Source organism: Channa argus, chromosome 1 (genome assembly GCF_033026475.1).
Source record: "Channa argus isolate prfri chromosome 1, Channa argus male v1.0, whole genome shotgun sequence".
Lineage (NCBI taxonomy): Eukaryota > Metazoa > Chordata > Actinopteri > Anabantiformes > Channidae > Channa > Channa argus.
In genome coordinates, this window is record NC_090197.1 from 27,388,558 (window position 1) to 27,413,093 (window position 24,536).

Consider the following 24,536-nt stretch of genomic DNA (forward strand, 5'->3'; position numbering starts at 1 on the left):
AGTGGTTGTTATTGCTATAGGTCAGACATTTGGTTTGTACTCTTATTAGTGATTTGAACATTGTAAAGTTTGAAATGACAAAATTATGCTCTTTTCACCATGTCTGCACTACGTTGATACGTCGCTTTCCTGTCGGGGTTGTGTTGCTTTACTGTTATGTTCTACTGTCTGAACAGCCAGGCAAATCGGCCCGTTTACATTTTACAGAAATTCTAAACTTTCTAATTCCTTCCAGAAGATGCACAGGTCTCTGTAACGGTTTCTTTCTAATCATTATAAAAATATAGTTTAACCAGAGCAACTGTGATGATGTCATTTAAAGAACAACAATTCACTGTAACTGTGACATCTTAGACATAATTTTATTATATCTTATGTTTATTATTTCTCATGTTGTCAAATCAGAAGCTGGAATATACAGTGAAAGAAGAATGACAGATGGCATCAAACTGTTAACAGAGATAAATGTGTGATTATAATTCAAAAAGCATCAACATTCTCCATCCCAAGACAAGAAAGGATTTACAGTGGAGTTCCAAAGTATTTGATTTCGAATGTGTTAAAAATTACTGTTCAGTTGTTTCAGATAATGATTTGAAAGCTTGTGTCCTGGTGACATTAGTCCAAGCATAGAGACTTTAAAGGTTTTGTGGGTACAGATAAAATAAAGTACAGATTAAAGTGCCTGTTCAAAGTTGGTTTGTGTCAGAATCAGGTTTTCTGGATATGGTCTGCAGGTTTTCTGTTTGAAGAGGTCTCAACAGCTGTCACCTCATCCATCTCTGAGAGAAGGGACAGAAAAAGACAGGACAACATTACTAAGAGCTGTTTTTTATGAAACATGGCACCAATGTCACTCTTTATATTGTTTACCTGAGCTTTCCTCATCCAAACTGTCCCTTATCCTCACATTTGCCCTGATTAACATTTCCACCTACAAACTGGACTAATGGGCTTTTTCAAGGTGAAATCCACCTGCACGTGTGAGGCCAGTGGCAATGGGCCTGTACAGCCCGCTATGTACCCTGAGAGCTCACTACAACCTGCTACGACTGCTGGGCAGTAGCCAGATGGTGCGGAACCAGTTGTTCACCTTCTTTTTACTCTCACCTGCCGGTGTTTGGTTCATTTTGTTCAAGGCTGAGAGAAAATAAACAATTAGCTCAGCTGCTAACAGGAATAGAGCTAAAACAGTTTCTGGATCAGTTGGTGGACAGAAGAACAAGCAAAAATGAGGCTTTGTCACTGTCTAAGATTCTGTAGATCAGCTGAATCACGGAAATGAAAACAAGACCAGGACCACCAGCTGCTGCTGAGGAGGACTCACCTTCTGTCTCCATCCTACTTGAGGACGTCTCCAATATTGAAACCTCCCTTGCCGCCTTCTTTTTTTCCAGTGACAAGTGAAAGGGCGTCATCTACTCCAAATCCTCCTCCTCCTCCTCCTCCTGCTCCTGCTTCTCCTCCTCCTCCCTCCTGCTTCTTATCGTCTTTCTTCTTTCCACCCATGGCAGTCTTCACCGTGTCCTCCACCAAAGTAGCTGCAGGAGAGACACCAATGTTTGGTTTGGGTGTGACTGCGGCCAGCTAAACCTGACACCTGACAGACCAGTTTCACAGAAGAGGTGTAGTGGTTTTTACTTAAGCGTGAATACATTTGGAGACTGTGTTCACAATTGTAATGGACCAGCTCATGATTATGAAAAGGACGGACTCACAGAATCAAAATGGGACAGAAAACTTTATTCCACTGAATTAAGAGCTCATGTTCTATTTCTTGTATCAATATTATCAATATTATGACCTTTTTCCAACGTTCTCCGATAGATTTTACTCCTGAGCTGAGCGGTAATTTTGATCTGCACTATTTAAATTATTCTAGAGTCCTCTCATAGTTTAAATATTTATTTGACTGAATGTACAGACTCCTGTATATATCAGATATGATGGTTCAGTTTAGATTTTCTAAGAGCTGTTAAAGTCATCTGAACATGTTTTGTCCTCAGGCCATCTCTCAGATATTTTCAAACAAAACATCAGCGCTTGATTTAACATCCGTGAATCACCAGATGGGCGGGGAATTAAGAAAACATGATTTTACATAAGACTCAACCTGAGTCTTAGACTCTCTACAGATAGAAAAAACAATTCGGTTTATTTTGCAAATAGTGGAAGTGACTACATGTTTCATAGTTTATAAGCTCATGACATGAAAGATGATTTAAAGTTGGAAAACAGACCAAAATATATATATATATATTTTTATATCAGAATAAACTAATAAAAAAAATGAATTTGAACTTGTTTCCACAAGAGCTCAGTAGACCCCCCCGTAAATCCAATCATTGTGGAGTTTTCCTTATTGTCTCATTATGTTCCAAAAATACTGTGTTAATGCTCATGTTTACAGTAAACAATGATTCTCACACACACTCAAATCCAACAAAAAGCCAAAAGAAACCACACAAACCCTCAACCCAATCAAATCCTAACACTGTATCTTTGAAAATGTTCTGCTAAAAAATAAAAAAAAACTTCTGCAGGTTAAACACTGTTAAAGTCCAGTTTAGCAGAAACAAAAGAGCGTCTGAAAACTTCTGCACCAATTCAAACAATCCAATGCTTTTGTCCGGTTCACACTCACCCGCTTTCTTCCCAGCCATTTTTGCAACGCCATCGGCCCCCACCGCATCACCCAGGAACTTATTCATGTCTATCAATGTGATCGTGATCAGTTCGGACTGTGTTCCCGGATGGAAGAGGCTGCTCTTATAGAGGCAGGTGTCCTGCAGGTGACGCCTCTCTTGTCTCACCCTGCCGAGGAATCAGGTCTGGCTGCAGGGCCTCATGCAGAGCCTCATGCCAACCTGTCTCACAGGTATGAGAGTCCCAGCAGGTGCAGAGGGTGAGAGACACTGAAATATTCCATGTAAACACACAATCTGCAGTTTAGTGATGACCTGAAGCCCTCAGTAATGACTACAGGTTCTACCACTTCCTGGACCGGTCCTCCTCCCTTTCGAAGAATTTTAATATAACCCTTCGTGACTCAACACAACATTCACTTTTATTATTCTTATTCACATTCATATAAAGGCTCAAACCACTGGGACGGCCCGGGTAATCGGCACTGCTCGTTGCTGATGACACACAAGTCCTCTATGTTTGAGTCGCTGTCCAGGTTTAAATATAAATGAGTTCTTATGTTGTTCACACAAAACTATTTCGTCTCTGCAGTTCATGTTCTGACTGTTAATGGTGGGTCTCAGGAGGATCAGGAGCAGGTCTTGCTAGCTGAGACAGGTCTGGACACCTCTGAGACAGGTGTGGTTCATGGGTTTAACAGGTCCCACCCAGAAACACCCAGAATATTTCTCTAGACCTAAAGTGATGGAAGTGAGGGATCGTACAGGTAGTGGGATAAAGTCCCATGGTTTCTTTATCATCCATGAGAAAGTCATTCTAATGACGTTGAGAAGAAATTATGTACCACTGAATTTTTCCACTCCATCTATTTTCTATCAGGCTGTAATGGCAGAGGTCCAGATGTCCCTTTGCCTAGCATCAGTTTTCAGCTTTGCCTGAGGAGGATTTGAGTTGAATGCTCAGATGGTGTAGAGGGCAAAATGGACGAGAAGCAGCGAAGCAGCGAAGCAGACAAGGTTATACAGTTTGCATGTCCCATTTCTTTGGGGAAAAAAAAAAGGTTGGACTTGAACCTACAGCCCCCAGGTCCAGAGGTGGATTCTTTATCTATTAGGACACTGAGCCTCTGTAAATTGTGGTCCAGCAGTAAGTGATAATGTTTGTATTTATCTTCTTAGTTCTTAGACTCTAAGTCCATCAGCAGGATAAATTAATATTTGAGATGAGATGTGACCAGTGACTGCACAAGGAGGAGTTGGGTTTCATGTTTAGAACTGTAGGGTCTGATGTTTCTGATGTTGTAGAGGGAAAATACGCTCCCTGAGAGACACAGGAGATGTGGGCAAAAAAGTTCAGTTCAGATTTCTGTCAGGCTTAGTGGGACAATCACTGAAGAGTCGATGCTGATGTTGTTTTGTATTGAAGATCTGGCTGGGAAGACTTGAACTTCTGTCTTGGGGAGATTGCGCTCAAGATGTCACTTTTATCCAAGAGGGGTTGCCAGAGAAATGGACAGAAATGTAAAGGAGAGCTGGGTGTCATCAACATAACAATGACAGAAAAAGCTGTGTTAGCTGATTATAGAACCCAGAGATGAGCTAAAGTTTGAAAAAAGGAGAGAACCAAGAACTGAATCAAGTGGAACATCAAGACCTGATGTCAGGCCAGAGCTGTACCACAGATGCCCAAGTCAGAGAGTGTGGAGGAATTGGTGGTTCAGTGTTCAGTGTTTTCCGATCAAGTAGGATTAAGACTGAAGAATGAGCTGCAGCTTTTGCATCCTGCAGTGATTCCAGAAGAGTCAGAAGTGTTTCTATAGAATGACCACATATTAAGGCAGACATGCAGTATATTTAACACAAATTCATAAGCATTTAAGAGTATAAACAAAACCACGTTTAAAGTAACTTATATCCTGCATCATGTTCACATGGATTAACAGCTACAGCAGTAGGAGTAAGTTTTATTTTTCATTCATGGCTCACACGCACATACTTTCTGTTAGGTGAGGCTGCATCAGTTTCAATGACAGGAGGCTGAACCTGTTTACTGGATAATAACAAGGTTTGTTTGCTAGAATCCGATACACAACACTGACACTGCACATCATCAGTGCTTCTCACATTACAACACAGCTCAGTTAGAGAGTCAGAGGGTTTCAGTGTAAAGTCTGCTAAACAGGAGATCATGGATTCAAATCCCAGCTCTGTCCTAATGTGTAGTTAGGACAGCACAAACTCTTCCTGTTTATTTCAGTCTTCAAATAGTTTAAACTGTGTAAACTTCCTGAACTTTTATTTAGTTTCTTTTGACATGTTCGTCTGTTTGCATCGTGTTTATTTGCTTGTGTTTTTTTATCTTCCCAAAGTAATTTTTGTTGAAAAATAGCTGAAGCTGTTGTACTGATTTGCTCGTGTTTTGTCTCTGCAGCGTTCTGACCTCTCAAAGAAACCATAGTAGAGACTTTGTAACATCAGGACATGTCCAACTGTGCTGCACAGCGTGTGATGTAAAGGTTTTATCCAGGAAAATGTCAGAAACAAACAACTGGCAGCACTTTTTACAAAACAAACCTGATAATTCATCAGATTTCATGGCTTTGGACAAACACAGTCATTGAAAATTAAGTACATTTACTGCTGTGCTTAACTGTGTGACGTCCTGATTTTGACGTGTGTAAGTGTGCAGAGTTTGTAAAACCACATTTAACCACATGATGGCAGAAGTGAGATAACACAGCAGGAAACTAATAATACACTCACACACATCCAAAAGTCTGAAGCTGTAAACCTGGAAATAATAAGAAAGTTTGTGGATCTAGAAACAACAAGTTGGGTCCTGTTATCTTTCAGGCTCTGAACTCTTCCAGGGTCAGAAGCCAAAGTGTTAAGTCCTTTGTACAAAGAGTTTTGTCCACTGAAGCTCAGGTTCAGGTGAGTCTAAGGTGTCACCTGTTAGAAATGTGACTGTGCTGCCAGTTTCCACAGAACGTGACAACAGACTAAAGGTTTCTAAGATTGTGGCTCTACCACCCTTTGTTTCATTCAGAGACCAGGATCAGGCAGCAGCAGTGAACACAGCATCAGGACATTTGTTCAGCTGGAGACAGAAATCACTGGTGAAAAAAGCAGTAGCAGAGTTGAGTTCTGTTTCCCGCCTTTATCCCACATTAACACGCTTGTGTTTTAAAGTTAATTTTGTACCTGAATGTTCTTCATCTGTTCGCCCGCTCACTGATCATGGTCCTGCTTTGTGCCACGACAGATGAGATTGGTATGTATGTATATGTACTTGAACTCAGCTCAGTTTTTGTCCTGTCCTATATCATATGCATCCTGTTGTTTGTAGAGAAAGGATCAGGCGCAGGCGCAGAGCAGAGGAGGCTGCCAATGCAGAGAGCGTGTAAATAAATCAGTGTGACCCAGTTTCTCCAGCCAACGTCCTGACAGAAAAGATGATGCTGCTGTATGAATATTACATTTACATCAAGGCACTGGGAACAAGCTTCTGTCCACACTCACTAACAAGTGAGGAACAAACACATTAGTGTGGGACAGTGTGTAGTACAGGGTTAATACAATTTAAACTACAGTTGACAGTATTGTAGTAATTCATGTATTTCTGCTGTGGTTTAGTATGAACTAAGGCCTGTTAATCACAGAATGTGGACAAAATAATCAGGAAGATGTTTTAATCTTACATGTGCAGACACAGATATAACAAAAAGAATAGTGTTACAGTCCTGGCCCTATGTCTTTGTTCCTTTTAAGTTGTGTTTTGTGTGAATGTTTTTGAGAGAGAGTGAGTACTCTTTGTTTGTGTGGATGTGTGTGTCGGAGCTGTAGAAGCCCTGTCTGATTGGCTGGATTGGGGGGCAGTACTGGGAGCTGATTGGTCCATTGTGCACTTCCTGGAGTTTGAAAAGTCTTTTTCCCACCACTAGCTGGCTTCTCTGGCAGCAGCACCTGTTCTCTGTCCTCGACCTCCCAACTCTTTTGTTTGTTAGCTAGCACTTTCTTTGGGAACTAGATTCTTTGCTGGTTGTTTTGGCCTTGGTTCACCCTGAGTTATAGTGCTGCTTTTGTATCACATTCTCTTTGTTGTAGAAATAAATCACACACTTAATTGCACAATTTGGATTCTTGATTATTTAGCCTTATTTGTCCTTGTATGTCGCACTCCTACTCCCTAGACGGGCATAACAACAGTAAATTAAATGACACTGTATGTGGATTTTTCTGGAAAGATGCAGCTGAGATCTTTTAAAAATCATGGACAGGAGGAACTGGGTTTTACCTGCAGCTCATTGTACAGGTGTTTACTGAAGGAAACACAAAGAGCAGAGGTGGATTCAAACTCCTCTTTATTTCACAGTATTATATCTATAAAAGAAGAAGTTGGGTCTGCAGCTCAAATACTCTCAGACACCAACTGTGAGATTAGTGCACTGCCACATGCATTCATTTAAAGCTTCAGACACCTGTCTGACAGGGGACGGGGTAACACAGGGACACACCTGTCACATGTAATGTCACACTGACTAATCAGCCTGCACACCTACACACCTGATGTCATGGAGCTGAGTTTTACAAACTAGCAGGTGGAGGCAGTGTAACTATGGCAACAGGAGGGAGGATGGTTAATGAGGTGATGTTACACACAGCAGACAATATTGATTTAGCAAAGGTCAGAGGTCAAAGGGCTGAGCCACAGCTAAAAGAGAAGCTTCCTCTTCTCTGCAGCTTTGGACTTGAACAAAGAGCCTGAGAGAGAGAGAGAAGAAGGATAGTTAAAGATTTAAACAGGACATGTAGATAAAACATCTGTCCAAAAAAGTGGTTTTATATGTCTGGGATCACATTTATTGTCCAGTCAAACACCATATTCTCACTTGTTTCCAATAAATGATGGAAAGAACAAGACCATATGACTTTAATCTCAGCTATAACAGAGAGTGATGGAGCAGCCTGAGAGCTAAATTGTGTCCTGAGTCTGGCTGAGGAAACTCAACTAAGTAAAACACAAATGTCTCTTACTGCTCTCTGACAAGCACTAAATTGTCTGTTTCTTTCTCAGGAACTTTCAACAAATGAATCCTGGTCCTGTAATATAATGTGTTCCCATCTTTCAAAATGAAGAATATTTTCTATATCCTACAACACAGACTGACTAAATGACCAAGGGACAGGAAGAGGATATCCACTGCTGAAAACAGTCCCCAACAGCCTTGTGTGATAAAACAATCCTTACCTACTGTTCCACTTGTTCCACCTGTTTCACATCTTCTCCTCCTGCCTGGGTTTTTGCAGGGCGCTCACTCTGAGGAGACACAGAGCAAAGCTTTCAGGACCAGCTCCATCAGTTCTTCCCCATATAGCTTTACATGTCACCCTAAGCTAGCTAACATGCTGCAGCTGGTCTGACTGACAGAAACTACTTACAGACATATATGATGTATTCCCTTTAGTTTCCCCACATTAGAGCTGTGGTCTGATCCAGTCACAGGTTGGTAAAATACACATAATCATTAAACTCTGTGACCAACATTTCACTGTTTATTCCGTTTTCAGCACATTGTCTTTTTTATGAATTATGATTCTGGATTTACACTAACAGGTCCCAGTGGGAACTCTCTGAATATACTTATTTCTAATCCTGCATCTCACTGTCAGCTGATGTGGGAGATGTGTAGTTTTGTACAGCAGGAGGCTGTGTTTAGCTGAGAGAAGAAGCCAGAGGTGAAGCTCTTGTTAGTTGGTAGAGCAGAGACTAGAGTTTTCTCATTGGGCTGGTAAATATTTTAGCCTTAAAGGGCTGAATGTGTGTGTATATGTGTGTGTGTGTGTGTGTGTCTGTCTATAGGACATGTCTGTTATAGTGGACAAATTGGTGAGAGGGTTTACCAGGCCTGGACAAACAATTTTGACAGAGAAACTAAAGACACAAATGGCAACAAAGACTTTTGGTTGTGTGAGCTATTTCCTGACTTTGCCTGGGTCCCTTTTTGTCCTAATCCAACTACAGCTAAAGAACTACTACTACTACAATAGTTTCAAATTACTGCAGTACACATCCTGTTTTTAAAATTCTACATGAGTAAATGTACAAGTGTTATCAACAAAATATACTAAAAGTGTCCCATAAGACTAAAGAATGTTACTTTACGCATTTAAAACTGATGTGACAGTTTTTAAGGATTTTACTCAATTTACTCAATTTCATAGTAGTTATAGTGTATGTTGGTTTAACTAGCTGGAGTTATTAAATTTAGGTTGGTGACTGTGGGATCAGGATAAAGCTGAGGGGTCATCTGATGAAACATTATACAAGAGCTGAGTAGAAGGGGACAAAACTAAATTAACTTATGTAAAATATTAATCGTTAGCCAACATTCCCCTAAATCTAAAGTCTGGGAGGGAGATTGTCTGTGGAGCAGCTAACCACCAACAAACAACAGGCAGTTTTTCAGTAAAAAGACAAAATCTTTGGAAACGACAGATTTAACCATAACACTGTGTTTATTCTAAATGTTAAGTAGCTAAAACTGTTGGAGTGGAGCAGATGCTTGTAGTTCTAGGGTCTGACATGGTTGGTAAGTTATTTCCTGGAAATGAAGCCGACAAAGCAGCAGAACATTTATCTGAAGGTGTGAGGTGTAAAATTTATCATTAAGTCGATTCAGCCAATGTGCAGTCAGTCAGTCATTCAGTCACTCAGTCCCAACCAATCAGGCACCTCCTCAGCTGCTGGTAGTGCCTCCTGCTCCCACAGATTTGAGGATGAAAAACACCAAAATTGAACATAATCAACACAAGTCAGACTAATATTCATTATCAAATAACTGTAATCTTTGTGCACAAAAAAGTGGTAAGTTTATAACTTACTAGATATACAGGAGAGAAAATGAGAATTAATTTTGTGCAGAAAAAAAGGTTGGGAACAAACAATGTTACATCCATATTTATTTTTGGGCCAGCATGCTCAGGTGTACAAAGTGTAACACAAAACACAATGTGTGGAACTAAAAAGACATTTTTATTAGTAATATTAATATATAATATGTATACATATATAAATATAAAGAGAGAGTGTGTGTATAAAAATAATGTTAAAATGATGAAAATTTGTGCAAATTAGCTTTGTTTTACTCTTTTTGTCGAAACAAATGCAAAGACTTGAGCTCAAATGTAAATTAAACAAAAAAACATGATGAACCACTGCTAAATATGCAACAATCCTTCTTTAGAGAATTGAACAATAAAAACACTAAAGTCACTCACTGTGCTGATGAAGCCACTAGCCACTGCTGCAGCCTCCACCCCCTCCACCGTTGCCTGGGAGACCTCATTGGCTCCGGTAACAAGGGTTTCGCCAGCCACGTTAGCCTGTTCGGTTGTCCTTTGGGCAACTGGGTGACAGGAAACAGGATGTGTACATGTTGCTGACCTAACTAACATCAACACATTTACCAAGCCAATGCTTCAGGGACACAGAGGACAGACATCCCCTTTGTAAATGTGTAGAAGAGAGCAGTGAGTTTACCTGTGTTCACACCTGTCACCACTCCCTCCATCGTCTTACTTCCTAGAAAATCAGAAAAAACTCATGGTCACTGAGAAAGAATCTACAGAGCATCTCTGGACTGTTCAGACTTTAGTATCCACATCATCTACTACTGGTAATAAAATAGTGTCTGCAGCTTAGAGAGGCACACAATCAGTCATATCTCAGTATTTCCTGCTTTCTGATCTGCTCCTGTTTGAATGTTGACACAAACTAAAGAATTGACACATAAAACCATGTCCACGGCTTAGTTTGACAGCAGATTGAAGCTTAGATCTTAAAACTAGAATTAACATTAATGGTTGTTTGCCTCCATGAGCCAGTCAAACTTCAGCTAACACGTCTGTCCACACTCATATTGTAATCAGTTCATCCATGAGTCCAAATGGACGTTTGGACCAGGTGTGATGAGATTCCTATATTGAATAAATTCCTGTTAAGAAAACTTGTATTTTTTACTGCTCTGAGTAAAATAAATGGCTGTACACTTGCAGTTGAGGGCAGTGCAGGTTCAGCAGCAGCTTTTGGAGCAGTGTGGATCTGGATCTGACCTGGTTCCCTTTGCAGAGACAAAGGCAGTTCAGCTGCTTTGTGGATGATTAATTCATTTCACCCAGTTTACAGATACACACCTAGCACACAAACGCCTGCATGGAGCCCAGGTGATTTTACCAGGCTCTGATTGGACAGCTCATATCTGGCAACAGCATATCATCCATGTTTTTTAAGCTCTGGAAATTCAGCAAGTAGACTTGACATATAATTCCTGAACTATTAAAAAAGTAGTTTTCTTTCATAACTGTAAAAATAACTTAAAATACCTAAGTACTTTGCACCACTGTGGTTCTCCAGCATCTGAGGAGCTGCAGTAGCCACGTTGTCATTATTGTTCTTTGCCCCAGACTCAGATCCAGAGTAATGTTTCACCCATTTGGCTGGTCAGGCATGTGACCCATGTGACTGAACTGAGTCTTTGTCTGAGTAAAAACAGTCTGAAAACATCTTTGAGCACAGACACACAGCAGCTGTTTCCATGTGGGACTGATGCTGTTACAGGAAGAGGATATATGATATATAAACATATATGATGCATAATAAATGAGGCTGCAGTTTTTATCTCCTCTAATGGATTCTGTGGATCACTGCAGTCACAATAGACAAAAAAATCAATAAATACTTTGCATCCAAGATCAGCTCCTCTGGTAACAGAATAACCCATTAAACTGAACTGAGCTGCTGAGGTTTAACTGAAATAATGTGATGCTGCTTCTTTTCCTACTGAATTCTGGCATGTTTAAGACACAACAGGGTTAAAGGTCCTCACTGTCATAACTGAGGGATCAGTGTGATGAAAAATTGTTTCCACATAAATGTCTGATGCTGTCATCTTTGGTAATTTGACAAGTAGGAAATTAATGAACTTACTGATGGCACAGTAGAATACAGTAAAGTTCTAATTTATAGTTGATTTATATGACAAGATCAACCTTTGTTCGTCCCACAGTGGGAAAATGTCCATGTCACAGCAGCAAAATGTGCAAATGTGAGGCAAACAATTTTTGTGCATTATGAAAAAATCAATATAAATTAAAATTAAATATTATATTATTATTTAGAGTCTTTTGTCCACCCCAGGTAAATCAGCGAGGATGGATAACAGATGCAGCACGGCTCAACATCAACAGAAGCCACAGCCTCCAAAACGACATAATGAACAAACCCTAATCCATAAGTAGCCGACTAATGTGAGCATTTAATTCCACATGTCTCTAAACTTTGGTTTGAACCTCATTTATAAAAGTACAGAACCTGAGAAAATCTGAAAACATTATTCTGTTCGTGAACACCTCCCTTTATTTTCCTCTGGTTTCTTGCTAATAACTGGTCAGCTGTGATTGACAGCTCCCTCCTCCAATCAAAACAAAGCTGTCACAACTGGCTGAGGCTAAGAATCCATGAGGCGTTATCAGCCCATCCGTTCCTCCTTTATTGAGCAAATGTTCACTTCAGAGAAAACTGTCATACTTTTAAATTCTAAATAATATTGTAGAGTTTGGTTTTGCTGCTTTGATGATTAAATTTTATGTAATATAGTAAAATAGAATAAGGGTCTACAGGTAAACAGACCCTGTGACAGCGCTTACTGTGTTAACTGAGTCAGGTGTAAAAGGGGCGGAGGCTAAAGAATTGCAGGTGAATGAGTGGTGCAGACATTGTGGAGAGTTGAGTTAACTCGAGCTGGCTGGCGTGTTACTGAGACAACAATTTTGGCGGCTAAGCTTATTAGCTTATTAGCTGCCTGCTAACATGAGACAGCAGGAAGCAGGATGGGGTGGATGCAGGTTTGCTAACCTGACGTAGCAGAGGAAGGTGGGACCTCTTTGAACTCTATATTGTGAATTGATTTAAAACCTGTGTGAAGTGACAAAGATCAGTGTTGTATTGTGTGTTTGCTTGTAGCTTCTCATGCAGTGGTTCTGATTGTGTCTCTAGAATCCACCAAGACTCTTCCAACCATCTGGATGATAAAATATTCAGTCCATTCAATTATTGAAAAGAGTTTGTTTCTGAATCAAAACAAAGATGGTGGCCCTTAAACTGCTGTGTGGGATACGGGTTGAACCTGTTTCATCGTTAACCTGAGAAAGTATTTTAAGATCAGAAGGTTTGAATTTTGGATTTTTTTAATTATGGGAGCATTTCTGGTTTTGATGTTGTTCTCAAACTGTTTCATGTTCTTAAGTACCAATAATAATACTTATAATGATAATACACACAAGTGCATCTTAATGTCCTCTCCCTCCCTTCATCACTTCATTCATTCCTCCCTCTTTCCTGTTTTAAATGGACTTCCATAGCCTTTTCATTCAGGTTCTTGTCCTCAATTTATCGCTCTCCTTCTCCCTTAGCTGGTTGTTAAATTTCACTCCTCTCTTGTTCAGTTTTCACCAAACGTGTCAAAATTCTGATGTTGGTAGTTCTAAGTAAATGTACTTCTAAGTAAATCTCATCCTTAACCTCCACCTCTTCCTTTGTCCTTCCGCCCCTCTCTCCATCGACCCATTCCTCCCTCCTCCCTGGTACAAAAATACTTCTACATCTTCACATTTAATGCAGTGTCATGATGAATTACTCCTCCTCTTCTCTCTTTCTTTTTCTGATTTTAATATTTTAAGACTCAGCTTTTTATCCTCCACCTCTCTGTCCTTCCAGTCATTTAATGTCTCTCTTCCTCCACCCATCTCTGCATCATGAAACATGTCACAACTCGAGAACTTGAAGTGTGAATTAAGCTTTTCTTTTTAATGTCTTCAATCCTTCATCTCTCCATCTTCTATCATTCCTTCTCTCTCATTCCTACATTATTACATTGTACTTTTCCTCCAGGTCCCTTGTCTCTCTTCTGCTTTTGATGGTCAGGATTCAGCCTCTTGTCCTCCACCTCTGACTTCCTGTATGTCTCTGTCCTTTTTTCCCCCCTCAGCCTTTTCTTGTTCCTCAGTTTGTTTTCATTCCCACCACAAAATTACTCACCTTAAGAAAATTAATAACAGTTTCTAATTTCACTTTCCATTTTATCATCCATCCTCTCACCAACATAGATGACCCCCTCCTTGGTCTTGGCAGCAGCCTCCTCCACACCAGCCTTCGTCTTCTCTGCGGCGGCCACCACTCCATCCTTCGCCATGGAGAATCCCTTCTTCATGAAGTCCATGATGCTTCCCCTGCTCAGCTCTTTGTCTAACTTCTGTTCTTCTTTCTGGGTTGTTTTCTCTCTGCTTTTCTTCTGCTCTGTCTGCCTCGGTCGTCCCTTCTCTTCTCATATGCAGGCGATCTGGTCTTCCTGCTAATGGATGAAAGAGAGGGTGGAGAGAGAGAGAGAGAGAGAGAAAGAGAGAACTCCTACCAGAGAGGGAGGGAGAGAGTGTAATGAATTGGAGTAGCTTGTCCTGGAAACAGAGGAAAGAGAGAAAAGTGGCGTTGAGAGGACAAGAAAAAGACATTTCTGAAAGAGAGGAAGAGAGGAGGAAGCTAAAGGATCCTTCACAATGAATCTGGAGGAAAACCTGCATTGCCTCTATGAACATCATGAATCATTAACAGATCAGTGATTCTAAGAAAATTGTGTTCAGACAGATCAGTGATCAGTGATTCTAAGAAAATTGTGTTCCGACACAGAGCGTGTTTAGTACAGCTATTCTCTTTGTTGTGCCTCTCAACCAAGACTGTGAATTATTTAATTAGTCACTTACTGACCCTGGCTGAACTTGGTTCGACCACTAGTCACAAAATTAATCACATTCATAAAAACAGCCCAGTGTGTAGTCACTCCTTTTTCGCTGCGGTTTAAACACCTTCTTTTTGTTAGAATTTAGAGAGGAAATAATTTTAGGCTGCAAAGGGCTAATTTCTTGCAGTACCAGAATGTGACCTGAAAAGCAAAAGGACAATTAAGACCACGGTGGGCAGTGAAAATTTTAATGCAAGACAACATAATTGACACTGCAACATGAGCATCCACAACTAACGAGTTAAGGAAAACACTGGGTCTTGACCTTTATCATGAAAATATCCTTTAATCCACTTCCTCTAACCCTTTGTTGGTTTTGAAGTTAACACTAAGCTTTATGTCCAGGCCGTCACTGTTAATGTCACATGGTGTTATTGACTACACCAAAACATTTCTGAGGTTGGAGGAGGAGGAGGCAGATGTTACATCACAGACTGGATTATATCCTGTGACGTTTACCTCCAGGTTTGAACAAACATGTCCAATATGTGCAGTGACATTACAGAGTTAGAGCTTTGACCATCGTATTGTGTAGCATTATCAAACTGAAACTAACCAAACCAGCAAACAGATGATCCAGATCCAAACCGAGTGAAGTGGTTTAAAGGATTCACTGTGACTCTGTGTGGCTGCATCTGAGGTGGTGGTCTTTCAGAGAGGGGAACACAGCCTGAGGGTGACATCAGAGCAAAATGGCCGCTGTGTGTCTGCTGAGGACGCAGCCATCTTTGATAAGACGTAGCTGCTTGTCGATCAACCGATTATAAACGCGTAGTGTGAGACAGCACATTGCCGACAGAGTTGTCAGCAACACACAGCATCTCCACAGCTTAACATGGCTGCTGGGGGATGGGTAAAGGAGGGGGAGAAAGGAGTGGAGTAACCATTTCGCGTCTCCCCTGTGTCCTGACAGGAACCTGAGTGTGACTCAGCAAAATACACACTGTGCCTCACCCCTTCTCTGATTGGCTGACGGCCAGAGCTGGGCTATTTATAGACTCTTTTTATTAGATTTTTGTTCAGGAGGAAGGATCGGAGACAACACACACGGAGTCTCTTCAGAAACAAAATCCTCCATTGATTTCAAGAATTCTCCAGCAGCAGCAGTACAAACCAGGAAATGATGAAGGAGATGAATAACGGTTCTGTTATTGTCTTTAGACTGTCATATGTAACGCAAGTGTTTAAACAAGTCTGCTGTGGAAGAAGTATCCAGATGTAGAAATACAAGTGTGTTAAAATACTGTATTCCAATAAAAAAGTCAAGAATTGGCAGATAAGTAAAGTAAAGTATCATATACTGTTGGATCATCTTCTATAGGTAGAAGTACTGCGTTACACTTCCCAACATGGGCGTTCCCCTCCAAACAGTCACCAGACTGCACCTAAGCCTGTCACATAGACGCAGTTATTGTTTTAGCTTTTGACCATTACTAGTTAAATCAAACAGGTTTTATTAGTTCTGCTTTTAAAGTTAGATACAATGGAAGAAAATAATCAATATTTCCCTCTAAATTTTCACATTTGAAAATTTTCTATTGTTTATATGTTGGCCCAGTCTATCCCAGTCTTCAGTTTGGTCCTTGGGCCCGTGTTGGTTTTGGCAGTGTGTGTTAATGGTAAATGTTCTGCTTACATAGCTTTTATCCAAAGCACACACACACACCGATCACCTGAAGTAACAGGGAGTTCAGTGTCTTGCCCATGGACACTGACCAGGATCAAACCACTGACCCTGTGGTTTGTGGACGACTGCCTTAGTGCGTTGTTTGTGTGTGTGTGTGTGTGTGCGCGCACTAAACTTTATCAAATGTCTGATCACTTTTGTATTTTGTTCTATAAATCTGTTCCATAAATGTGTGCAGGTTACCAATCAATTCCAACTCTTCTGACAGACATGTACTTACAGCGCTGACATCTGCTGCAGCTGGGAGATGATGATGACAAGTCTGGACAGTAGCAGAAACAAACTTAACAGCAGCACCTGCAGTCCACTGTACAGAGGCTTTATGAGTTTTTGTTTGTTTGTTTTTCTTACAATGACCCATCATGATTGGACTTTTTTGACTCTTTCTTCCACATCTTTTCTGGGGGATTAAAAACATTCCAAACATGGCTTTCTTCTCCTGACAAAGGTGGTGGGATGTAACCTGAACCACATGAAGTTATAATAGTTTACTGCATTTTATTTATATGACATAGCTACATCAATACATGAACTCAGAATCATATCAAAGATGTGCTGAATGCTGATCTTTGAATACCACAGAAACACAAAGCCAACTGGGCACTAATTTACTGATCATTAATTAATAAATGATTATACAAAGAGATATGAAACGATAATACTGGACTGTCAGGGGATGTTTGGTGTAAAAACCAACTAAATCAGATGGTGATTTGTGTGCTTCTCTGGGGATCTTAGGTCAGAACATCTCGCTCCAAATCACCTCTTTGAGAAATCCAACAAATGCCTGCTAATTGATAGAGGCAGTTCTCTAATGATGGTGTGTGTGCGTGTGCGTGAGTGTTCCCCACACGTCTGTGTTCATTTACTTTACATAACAGTAGTGACTAGTTCCAGTCAACCTCTACCAGCTGAGTGGGCAAGTGTGTGTGTGTCTGTGTGTGTCAGTGTTTGTTACTCTGACATTACAAATTAGTTATAGTCACTTTGTGGCCTCCACAGTGCACATCTGTATTTGTGTCTGTTGACTTGACCTAAAGGAGCTTAAATAAACTCTTCACTTTTGTGTGTTATAGTTTAATTTACACATTTTGCTGATCGACAACAGTATCAGAGAATTTGTCACACAATGAACATCTGCAGGCAGAGAAGTCCGACCAGGTGATGCACACATGCAGCCTGGTCCATGTGGGCAGTGAATAAGGGGCAGGAAAGGGGACGGGAACCTGTGGTGGCTGGGTGGAGGTTTGAATCTGTGTGGGATTCATTTCAGCCAAAGCAGACACAACAAGCAACACTGTTCAATGTATGACACTAACAAGTTGTAAAGATAGAGATGTTTTTTTTATTGTTAATGGACAAGAGTTAACCTGTTAATTGGGACCGCGTTCCTCAGAGGAATTAAAAAACTCATGTGCAAAGACATAGTCCTGTGTTTGGGTTTTATTGTTTCATGAACATGAACTTTTCTCCCACATATGGAATTGCAAATGCAGTTTCATCCAGATCACCAACACAAGGGTAAAGGATGAAATTGTGAGACCAATTATGACCTGATTGACACTCTGAACACCTACAGCAGTTTGCAAATGTCTTGGGACACCATCAGCTTTGCAGTTTTAGCAAAGATGCATTGAAATGAAAACAAATGGCGACATCTGCTGGACAAATGGATGGTTTTACATGTGAATGATGGTGCCTAGTTTCTATATGATACTGATCCATTCAGTCTAACGTCCTAATGCTAGTTACCTCCTACCTATTTGAGAACATGATGTGCTGAGGCTTAACCTAGACCCATTTACCTGTTCATGCTTGCAACCAGGTAATGCTCAGAGACTTGCTTGTTGATGCAGCTACTCATTCAGACCCCAGGCTCTCATAGTGTGGACTTCAGGATTTCCATACTAACCTTCACACTCATGTCTAGTCCACCACCACCCCTCTCCTCACATATTGTATTTCTCTGGATTGGATTAATCTCTCCATTAAACTCGTTTTCACTGATCTTCAATTAAATCTTTGTGTGATTTTCCATATCTCATCCTTTTCTCTGTGTTTTTCTGAAAAACTGGTTTCTTGGCTGCTGTTCTTCCAAAAAGACCAGTCCTGATCAAGCTCCTTCAGACTGTAGACGGATCAAATTGGAATCCAGATGAAGCTGCCAAATGCTGAATCAGGTCCTTGCAGGACTTCTTCTGGTTTTTCAATGAGGAACCTCTAAGAATATAGCAGATTTTCAGTTTTCTTGGTCTTTCAAACTTGATTTTGGCCCAAGAGAGTTCAAGACATGCCAAGAGCTAATAATGAAAAGTATAGAAAATGTTTTTTGGATAGTTTTTTTTTTTTTTTTTTACATTTTTGGCTATATTTTAATATTTCTAGTTATTTCTAACTGTATTCTAAGGAAAATATAAAAATATATGTTCACAGCATTGCTAAGACCATATGTTGAGTGGTGGCCTAAGACTTTTGCACAGTTCTGAAACTAAACCTGAACTACTGCATTGAGGTTTTGTGCGTCCGTGAAGCAGTCAAATGGCAATTTGCCTTTGAAGACTATTTTTGTAATTAGTTAATTTGTGAGTCCAAGTGGTCTTTTGTTTCTGGTATGTAATAAATTTACAGCCAGGTGTTTCTGGGATACTGCGTTCACAAGACTGGACATGATGTCTTAGTAACCTTCAGCCACCCAAATGTAATTTGTTCATCCTCAATGGAGGTTTAAACCAAGTAAGATCCCACTGAAACTTTGGCCCCGTATCTCAAAGGTTGCTCTTCTAATGCCCCTTTCAGACATGCACTGGAATCCAGACATCATCCAGACCATCTATGGCCCTGACATTAGCCCAACTTTACCCAGGTGGCTACCACAAAGTCTGGATTATCTCCAATCAAGCTCATTTGTGAATAGAGGTGGTATGTACGTCAACTCTCACAGGCATCTGTGCAGCATTTCTCTTCTTACTCAAGATTTTAGCATTTGCAAATAATTAACGGCATATTCTTGTTCATGTGGGTTAGGGTTAGATTGACACTTAACCTTGTGATTCTTTAAGAGTTTCACCATGCTTTTATTGTCAATTCACAATATGTACAGGACATACCGAACAACGGAAATACCATTTCTCACTGTGGTGAGAAAATGTTGTGCAACAAATAAGACAAATGATAATATATGAGATAAAGAAACAATTTAAACCAATATATATCAACCTATATAGAACAGTGGCGGTACTGTACATGCAGTAGAAATGGAGCTGCATGTGAAGTGCACATGGACAATAGTGCAATGACCAACAGCAGCAAAAATGACAAGGTGTAAATAGTTACAGCACAAGTTTGCCAGTGGGTCTTTATGTGCAAAGGGTCCTGATGTTAATGGGTGAATTATAGTCAATGAGCAGGGGGAAAGGGGCGCTAGTGGGCAGAGTTCAGTGTTCTGATGGCCTGGTGGGTGAAACTGTTTCTATAAAAAGGACTTAGTTTAGAACTGCATAGGATGGAGGCTTGAAACGCTGTCGATGTCGTTCTCTTTTGCAAGATAATAAAACCCTAAAAGACATCCTGGATGTTGAAGCTTCGTTACAGATTAGACTTGGTGTCTAAGACCAGATATTGTTATTTTTGCCAAGACAGGGTGCCAACGATCCTGTTGGCTGCGTTCACTATACACTGTTCCGCATGATGATTTTGGCATGAGGTTTTATGCCAGATGCGCTTCCTGCTGCAACCCTCCCATTTTATCCGGGCTCAGGACCAGCATCAAGGTGGCCCTTGGTGGACCACACCTGGTTGGGTGGGATTCAAACCCACAGCCTTCTCCATCCCAACCCAATAGTCTACCACTGCACTACCAGGCCATTGGTCCAAACCAGATGTGAAAACTCCAAAAAAAAATAGTGTTGTGTCATTCACGAATGAGCCAGCTCTAAGAGTAGTAGTAGTAGAAGTAATCCTTACTCCAGGCTTTGAAGCCTAGGACATACTAAAGTGAACCTCCTCCTTTACATCAATATTTGAAAAGAGATCCATCTATCTCAGTTTTGGTTAAGGGAGGACCCAAGTGAAGAGACTGAGAGGGATTGCAAAAAACAAGGGGCTTTTATTGACAGATTTAAATGGTGAACAGAAGTCACACCTAACAGGAGGATACTAGAAACCGGATTCAGAACAGACAAGACTCAGACAAACTAACCAAAGGGACCAGAACACGAGGGGATTTAACTTAATTTACCTAAATTAGGACAACAAAGGCTCAGGAATAAATGAGGCTCGAAGAAACATAAAAACTACTAAACAGGTAAGTACACGGGAAAGCCAAAGGAAGTCATCTTATAGAATATACTTAACCAGAGAAATGGAGCAGGGAACACAACTACAAAACTGGAGGGTGATTAAAAACACTGGAGAAAATGTTAACCCGAAGAAACCTAAAATAACACTGAACAGAAATCCGCAAGGTTAACAAAGGAGATTCACAAGCATAAACAAAACCCACAAGGTTTAACTTTAAAAACTTAGACTTAACAGAAATGTAGAGGCAGGAATAATCAACTAGACAAAACAGGAGTACAAAGGACCAAAACCACACGGAGAACACAGAGTCCAGGATACCAAAGTCCAAGATACAGGAGTTCAGATTTCCCAAGACTTCAAGAAACATGAGTTTAGGCTTTACCAAAAGTCCAGAGTCTACTGTGGGGTTGGTGAGGGTAACAACGACAGCAGTGACCACAAGGATCTGGCAGGGGAGTGAAGGGAAGACTGAACTTAAATAGGGGAGGGAACAGGTGCAAACAATGAGGGACAACAAGGGCAAAGCTGGGCAAAATGAACCAGGCACAGGAAGTAGGAAGTCCAAAACCAGGAATTAGACTGTGACCATGACAATATAATGACGTGACAATGTTTTCAAACTGTGGCAGTGATAACAAGAAAGACACTTTATTGATTTTTATTTAAAAACAGTGTTAAGCAATTTCTCTTTTTTAAATTGACTTCTCCGGCTTTAGAAAAAATTTAAATGTTGGCAGGGTACAGATGATGCACAACAAACATTTCGCCTAGAAATAAAAGAAAAGAATGTGAAAAATAAAGTACATTTTAATACAAACATAGGATCAGTGGATGTTTTACATGAACAGTTCACACACAATAGCCCATAAAGATACAAAATGAATTGAGTTCACAAAGAAAAACATCTGTGCATTTAGAGTTACAGTGTGCAGCAGCTTTCATGCACATAAGTTAGGGATTTTGACTCCAGTGACAAACTCACTTCTAAAGGCCTTTTAAGTGAGGCTCACCCTACTTATCAATCAGGGAAGAGCAACATCTTCTCCCTGATTACTCCGTTTAATAGCTTCTCATTTGTTGTAATCTGATAACATCTGATGACTACCTGTGCAGAGTAAAGCTGCAGGACTGGACAGTTCTGGGACAACTGATTCACCTTAGCTTTAGTTACACACTGCAGCTTCAAGGTTCCATGTTCTTTGGTTTGGTTGCATGAAAGAACAATTTGTTTTCTCGCTGTCTGATACTGTTGAACAATGTGTTAGAATAAAGTAAATAAAAGAGCCTGATCTGTGCTATGTGGAACAATGTGTGAAGATTACAGTGTGTCTAATCTGACAGACTGACGCACACTGTCTTTGTGTGTTTATTCTGCACTGTTGTGATGGAAGAACAGTAGAGACCAGAGCCTGAATAAATGATTGAACAGGCCCTCTGGGGACAGGTCCAGCCTAAGAGACCACGGGCCTCTGGATTATTGCCTTTATACAATGTGTTCACATTTATTTTTATTTTGAAGACTTACAACGTTTAGGAATATATACACAATATGACAAAAAATAAAAGGAAACACAAATAATTAAATATATGTAAATCTACCACAGACTCTAAATAACTAAAAGAAAATAAGCCCAGATGGAGGAGTTCATGGTGTATTACAGTGACCTGTTCATGTCTTTGGACAGGGGCCCTTTGTCCATCTCTGGACTTGGATTAAAAAAGGCAAAATTTTAAAAAATACTGTATATAGTATATATAATGCAACTGCAAGGGGGCACAAGCCAGTGTCTTCTTGTGCCAGTCCCAAGTCTGGATAAATGCAGGTTAACAACGACTGCCACCGGTGCTGTTAACCTACAGGGTACCGCTAGAAATTGGACTTCTCTTGGTCGAAGACGAAGAAGAAGAGGAGGAAGGTGTGTTCGTAGGCAGAGAGAGAAGAGGATAGCTAAGATTGTAGGACTGATAGTAGGGACTTTGAATGTTAGGACTATGACAGGGAAGGCTAGAGAGTTGATTGACATGATGCAGAGAAGGAAGGTGGACATACTGTGTGTCCAGGAGACCAGGTGGAAAGGTAGCAAGGCTAGAAGCTTAGGAGCAGGGTTCAAGTTGTTCTACCATGGGTCAGATAGGAAGGGAAATGGAGTAGTTATCCTGAAAGAGGAGTTTGTGAGGAATGTTCTAGAGGGGAATAGAGTATCAGACAGGTTGATGAGTCTGAAGCTGGAAATTGAAGGGGTGATGTTCAATGCTGTGAGTGGTTATGCCCCTGAGGTAGGATGTGAGTTAGAAGAGAAGAAGAAATTCTGGAGTGAGTTAGATGAAGTGATGCAGAGCATCCCCAGAGGTGAGAGAGTGGTGATTGGTGCAGATTTCAATGGGCATGTAGGTGAAGGGAACAGAGGTGATGAGACTGTGATGGCCAGGTTTGGTCTTCAGGACAGGAACGCAGAAGGACAGATGGTGGTAGACTTTGCAAAGAGGATGGAAATGGCTGTAGTGAACACTTTCTTCTAGAAAAGGCAGGAACATAGGGTAACGTACAAGAGCGGAGGTAGAAGCATTCAGGTGGACTACATCTTGTGTAGACGTTGTAATCTGAAAGAGATCAGTGACTGTAAAGCATTGGTAGGGGAGAGTGTAGCCAGACAACACAGGATGGTGGTGTGTAAAATGATGCTGGTGGTCAGGAAAATGAACACGACAAAGGCAGAGCAGGGGACGAAGTGGTGGAAGTTGAAAAAGGAAGAATGTCAAGTAGTTTTCAGGGAGGAGCTGAGACAGACTCTGGGTGGTCAGGAGGTGCTTCCAGATGACTGGACCACTACAGCTAATTTGATTAGGGAGACAGGTAGGAGGGTACTCGGTGTGTCATCTGGAAAGAGGAAAGTGGACAAGGAGACTTGGTGGTGGAACGAGGAAGTTCAGGAGTGTATACAGGGAAAGACGTTAGCTAAGAAGAGGAGTACAGGGAGATGCAGCGTAAGGTGAAGATAGAGGGGGCAAAGGCCAAACAAAGAGCATATGAGGACTTGTATGCTAGATTGGACACTAAAGAGGGAAAGGTGGATTTGTACAGGTTGGCCAGACAAAGAGATAGAGATGGGAAGGATGTGCAGCAGGTTAGGGTGATTGAAGATAAGAATGGAAATGTATTGAAAGGTGCCAGGAGTGTGATGGGAAGATGGAAGGAGTACTTTGAAGAGTTGATGAATGATCATGGAAAGGGAGAGGATGCCCGAGGACTGGAGGAGAAGTGTACTGGTGCCAATTTTTAAGAACAAGGGAGATGTGCAGAGCTGTGGCAACAACAGAGGAATAAAGCTGATGAGCCACACAATGAAGTTGTGGGAAAGAGTAGTGGAAGCTAAGCTAAGGGCAGAGGTGAACATTTGTGAGCAGCAATATGGTTTCATGCCTAGAAAGAGAACAACAGATGCAGTATTTGCTTTGAGGATGCTGATGGAGAAGTACAGAGAAGGTCATAGGGAGTTGCATTGTGTGTTCGTAGATTTAGAGAAAGCGTATGACAGGGTGACGAGAGAGGAGCTGTGGTATTGTATGAGGAAGTCTGGAGTGGCAGAGAAATATGTTAGAGTGATTCAGGACATGTATTAGAGCTGCTGTAGGTGTGACAGAGGAGTTCAAGGTGGAGGTGGGTCTGCATCAAGGATCGGCTCTGAGCCCCTTCTTGTTTGCTCTGGTGATGGACAGGCTGACAGATGAGTTTAGACAGGAATCTCCATGGACTATGATGTTTGCAGATGACATTGTGATTTGTAGTGAGAGCAGGGAGCAGGTGGAGGCAATCTAGAGAGGTGGAGGTCTGCTCTGGAAAACAGAGGAATGAAGCTTAGCCGCAGTAAAACAGAATACATATGTCAGTGAGAGGGATCCAGGTGGAACGGTGAGGTTACAGGGAGCAGAGGTGAAGAAGGTGCAGGACTTTAAGTACTTAGGGTAAATGGTTCAGAGCAACAGAGAGTGTGGAAAAGAGGTGAAGAGGCGAGTGCAGGCAGGTTGGAACGAGTGGAGAAAAGTGTCAGG

At 41.0% G+C, this 24,536-nt stretch overlaps 1 protein-coding gene across 2 annotated transcripts; it reads right to left on the bottom strand.

Annotated features, from left to right (window-relative positions):
- Positions 1 to 341: 341 nt before the first annotated feature.
- Positions 342 to 14,100, bottom strand: LOC137130513 (alpha-synuclein-like). 2 transcript variants are annotated; one of them, XR_010914858.1, is made up of 8 exons: positions 13,804 to 14,085; positions 10,189 to 10,230; positions 9,927 to 10,054; positions 7,897 to 7,965; positions 5,850 to 7,409; positions 2,645 to 2,915; positions 1,328 to 1,541; positions 342 to 782 (listed from the first exon to the last, which is right to left on the bottom strand). XR_010914858.1 is itself a non-coding variant. In XM_067510791.1 (4 exons), the coding sequence occupies exons 1-4, from the start codon at positions 13,922 to 13,924 to the stop codon at positions 9,352 to 9,354; spliced, it is 345 nt and encodes a 114-aa protein (XP_067366892.1). In that variant the 5' UTR covers positions 13,925 to 14,100; the 3' UTR covers positions 7,999 to 9,351. The 2 variants fall into 2 exon arrangements, 1 of the variants encoding a protein (XP_067366892.1); XM_067510791.1 differs by lacking the exons at positions 342 to 782; positions 1,328 to 1,541; positions 2,645 to 2,915; positions 5,850 to 7,409; positions 7,897 to 7,965 and adding an exon at positions 7,999 to 9,405 and having other exon boundaries at positions 13,804 to 14,100.
- Positions 14,101 to 24,536: the final 10,436 nt, after the last annotated feature.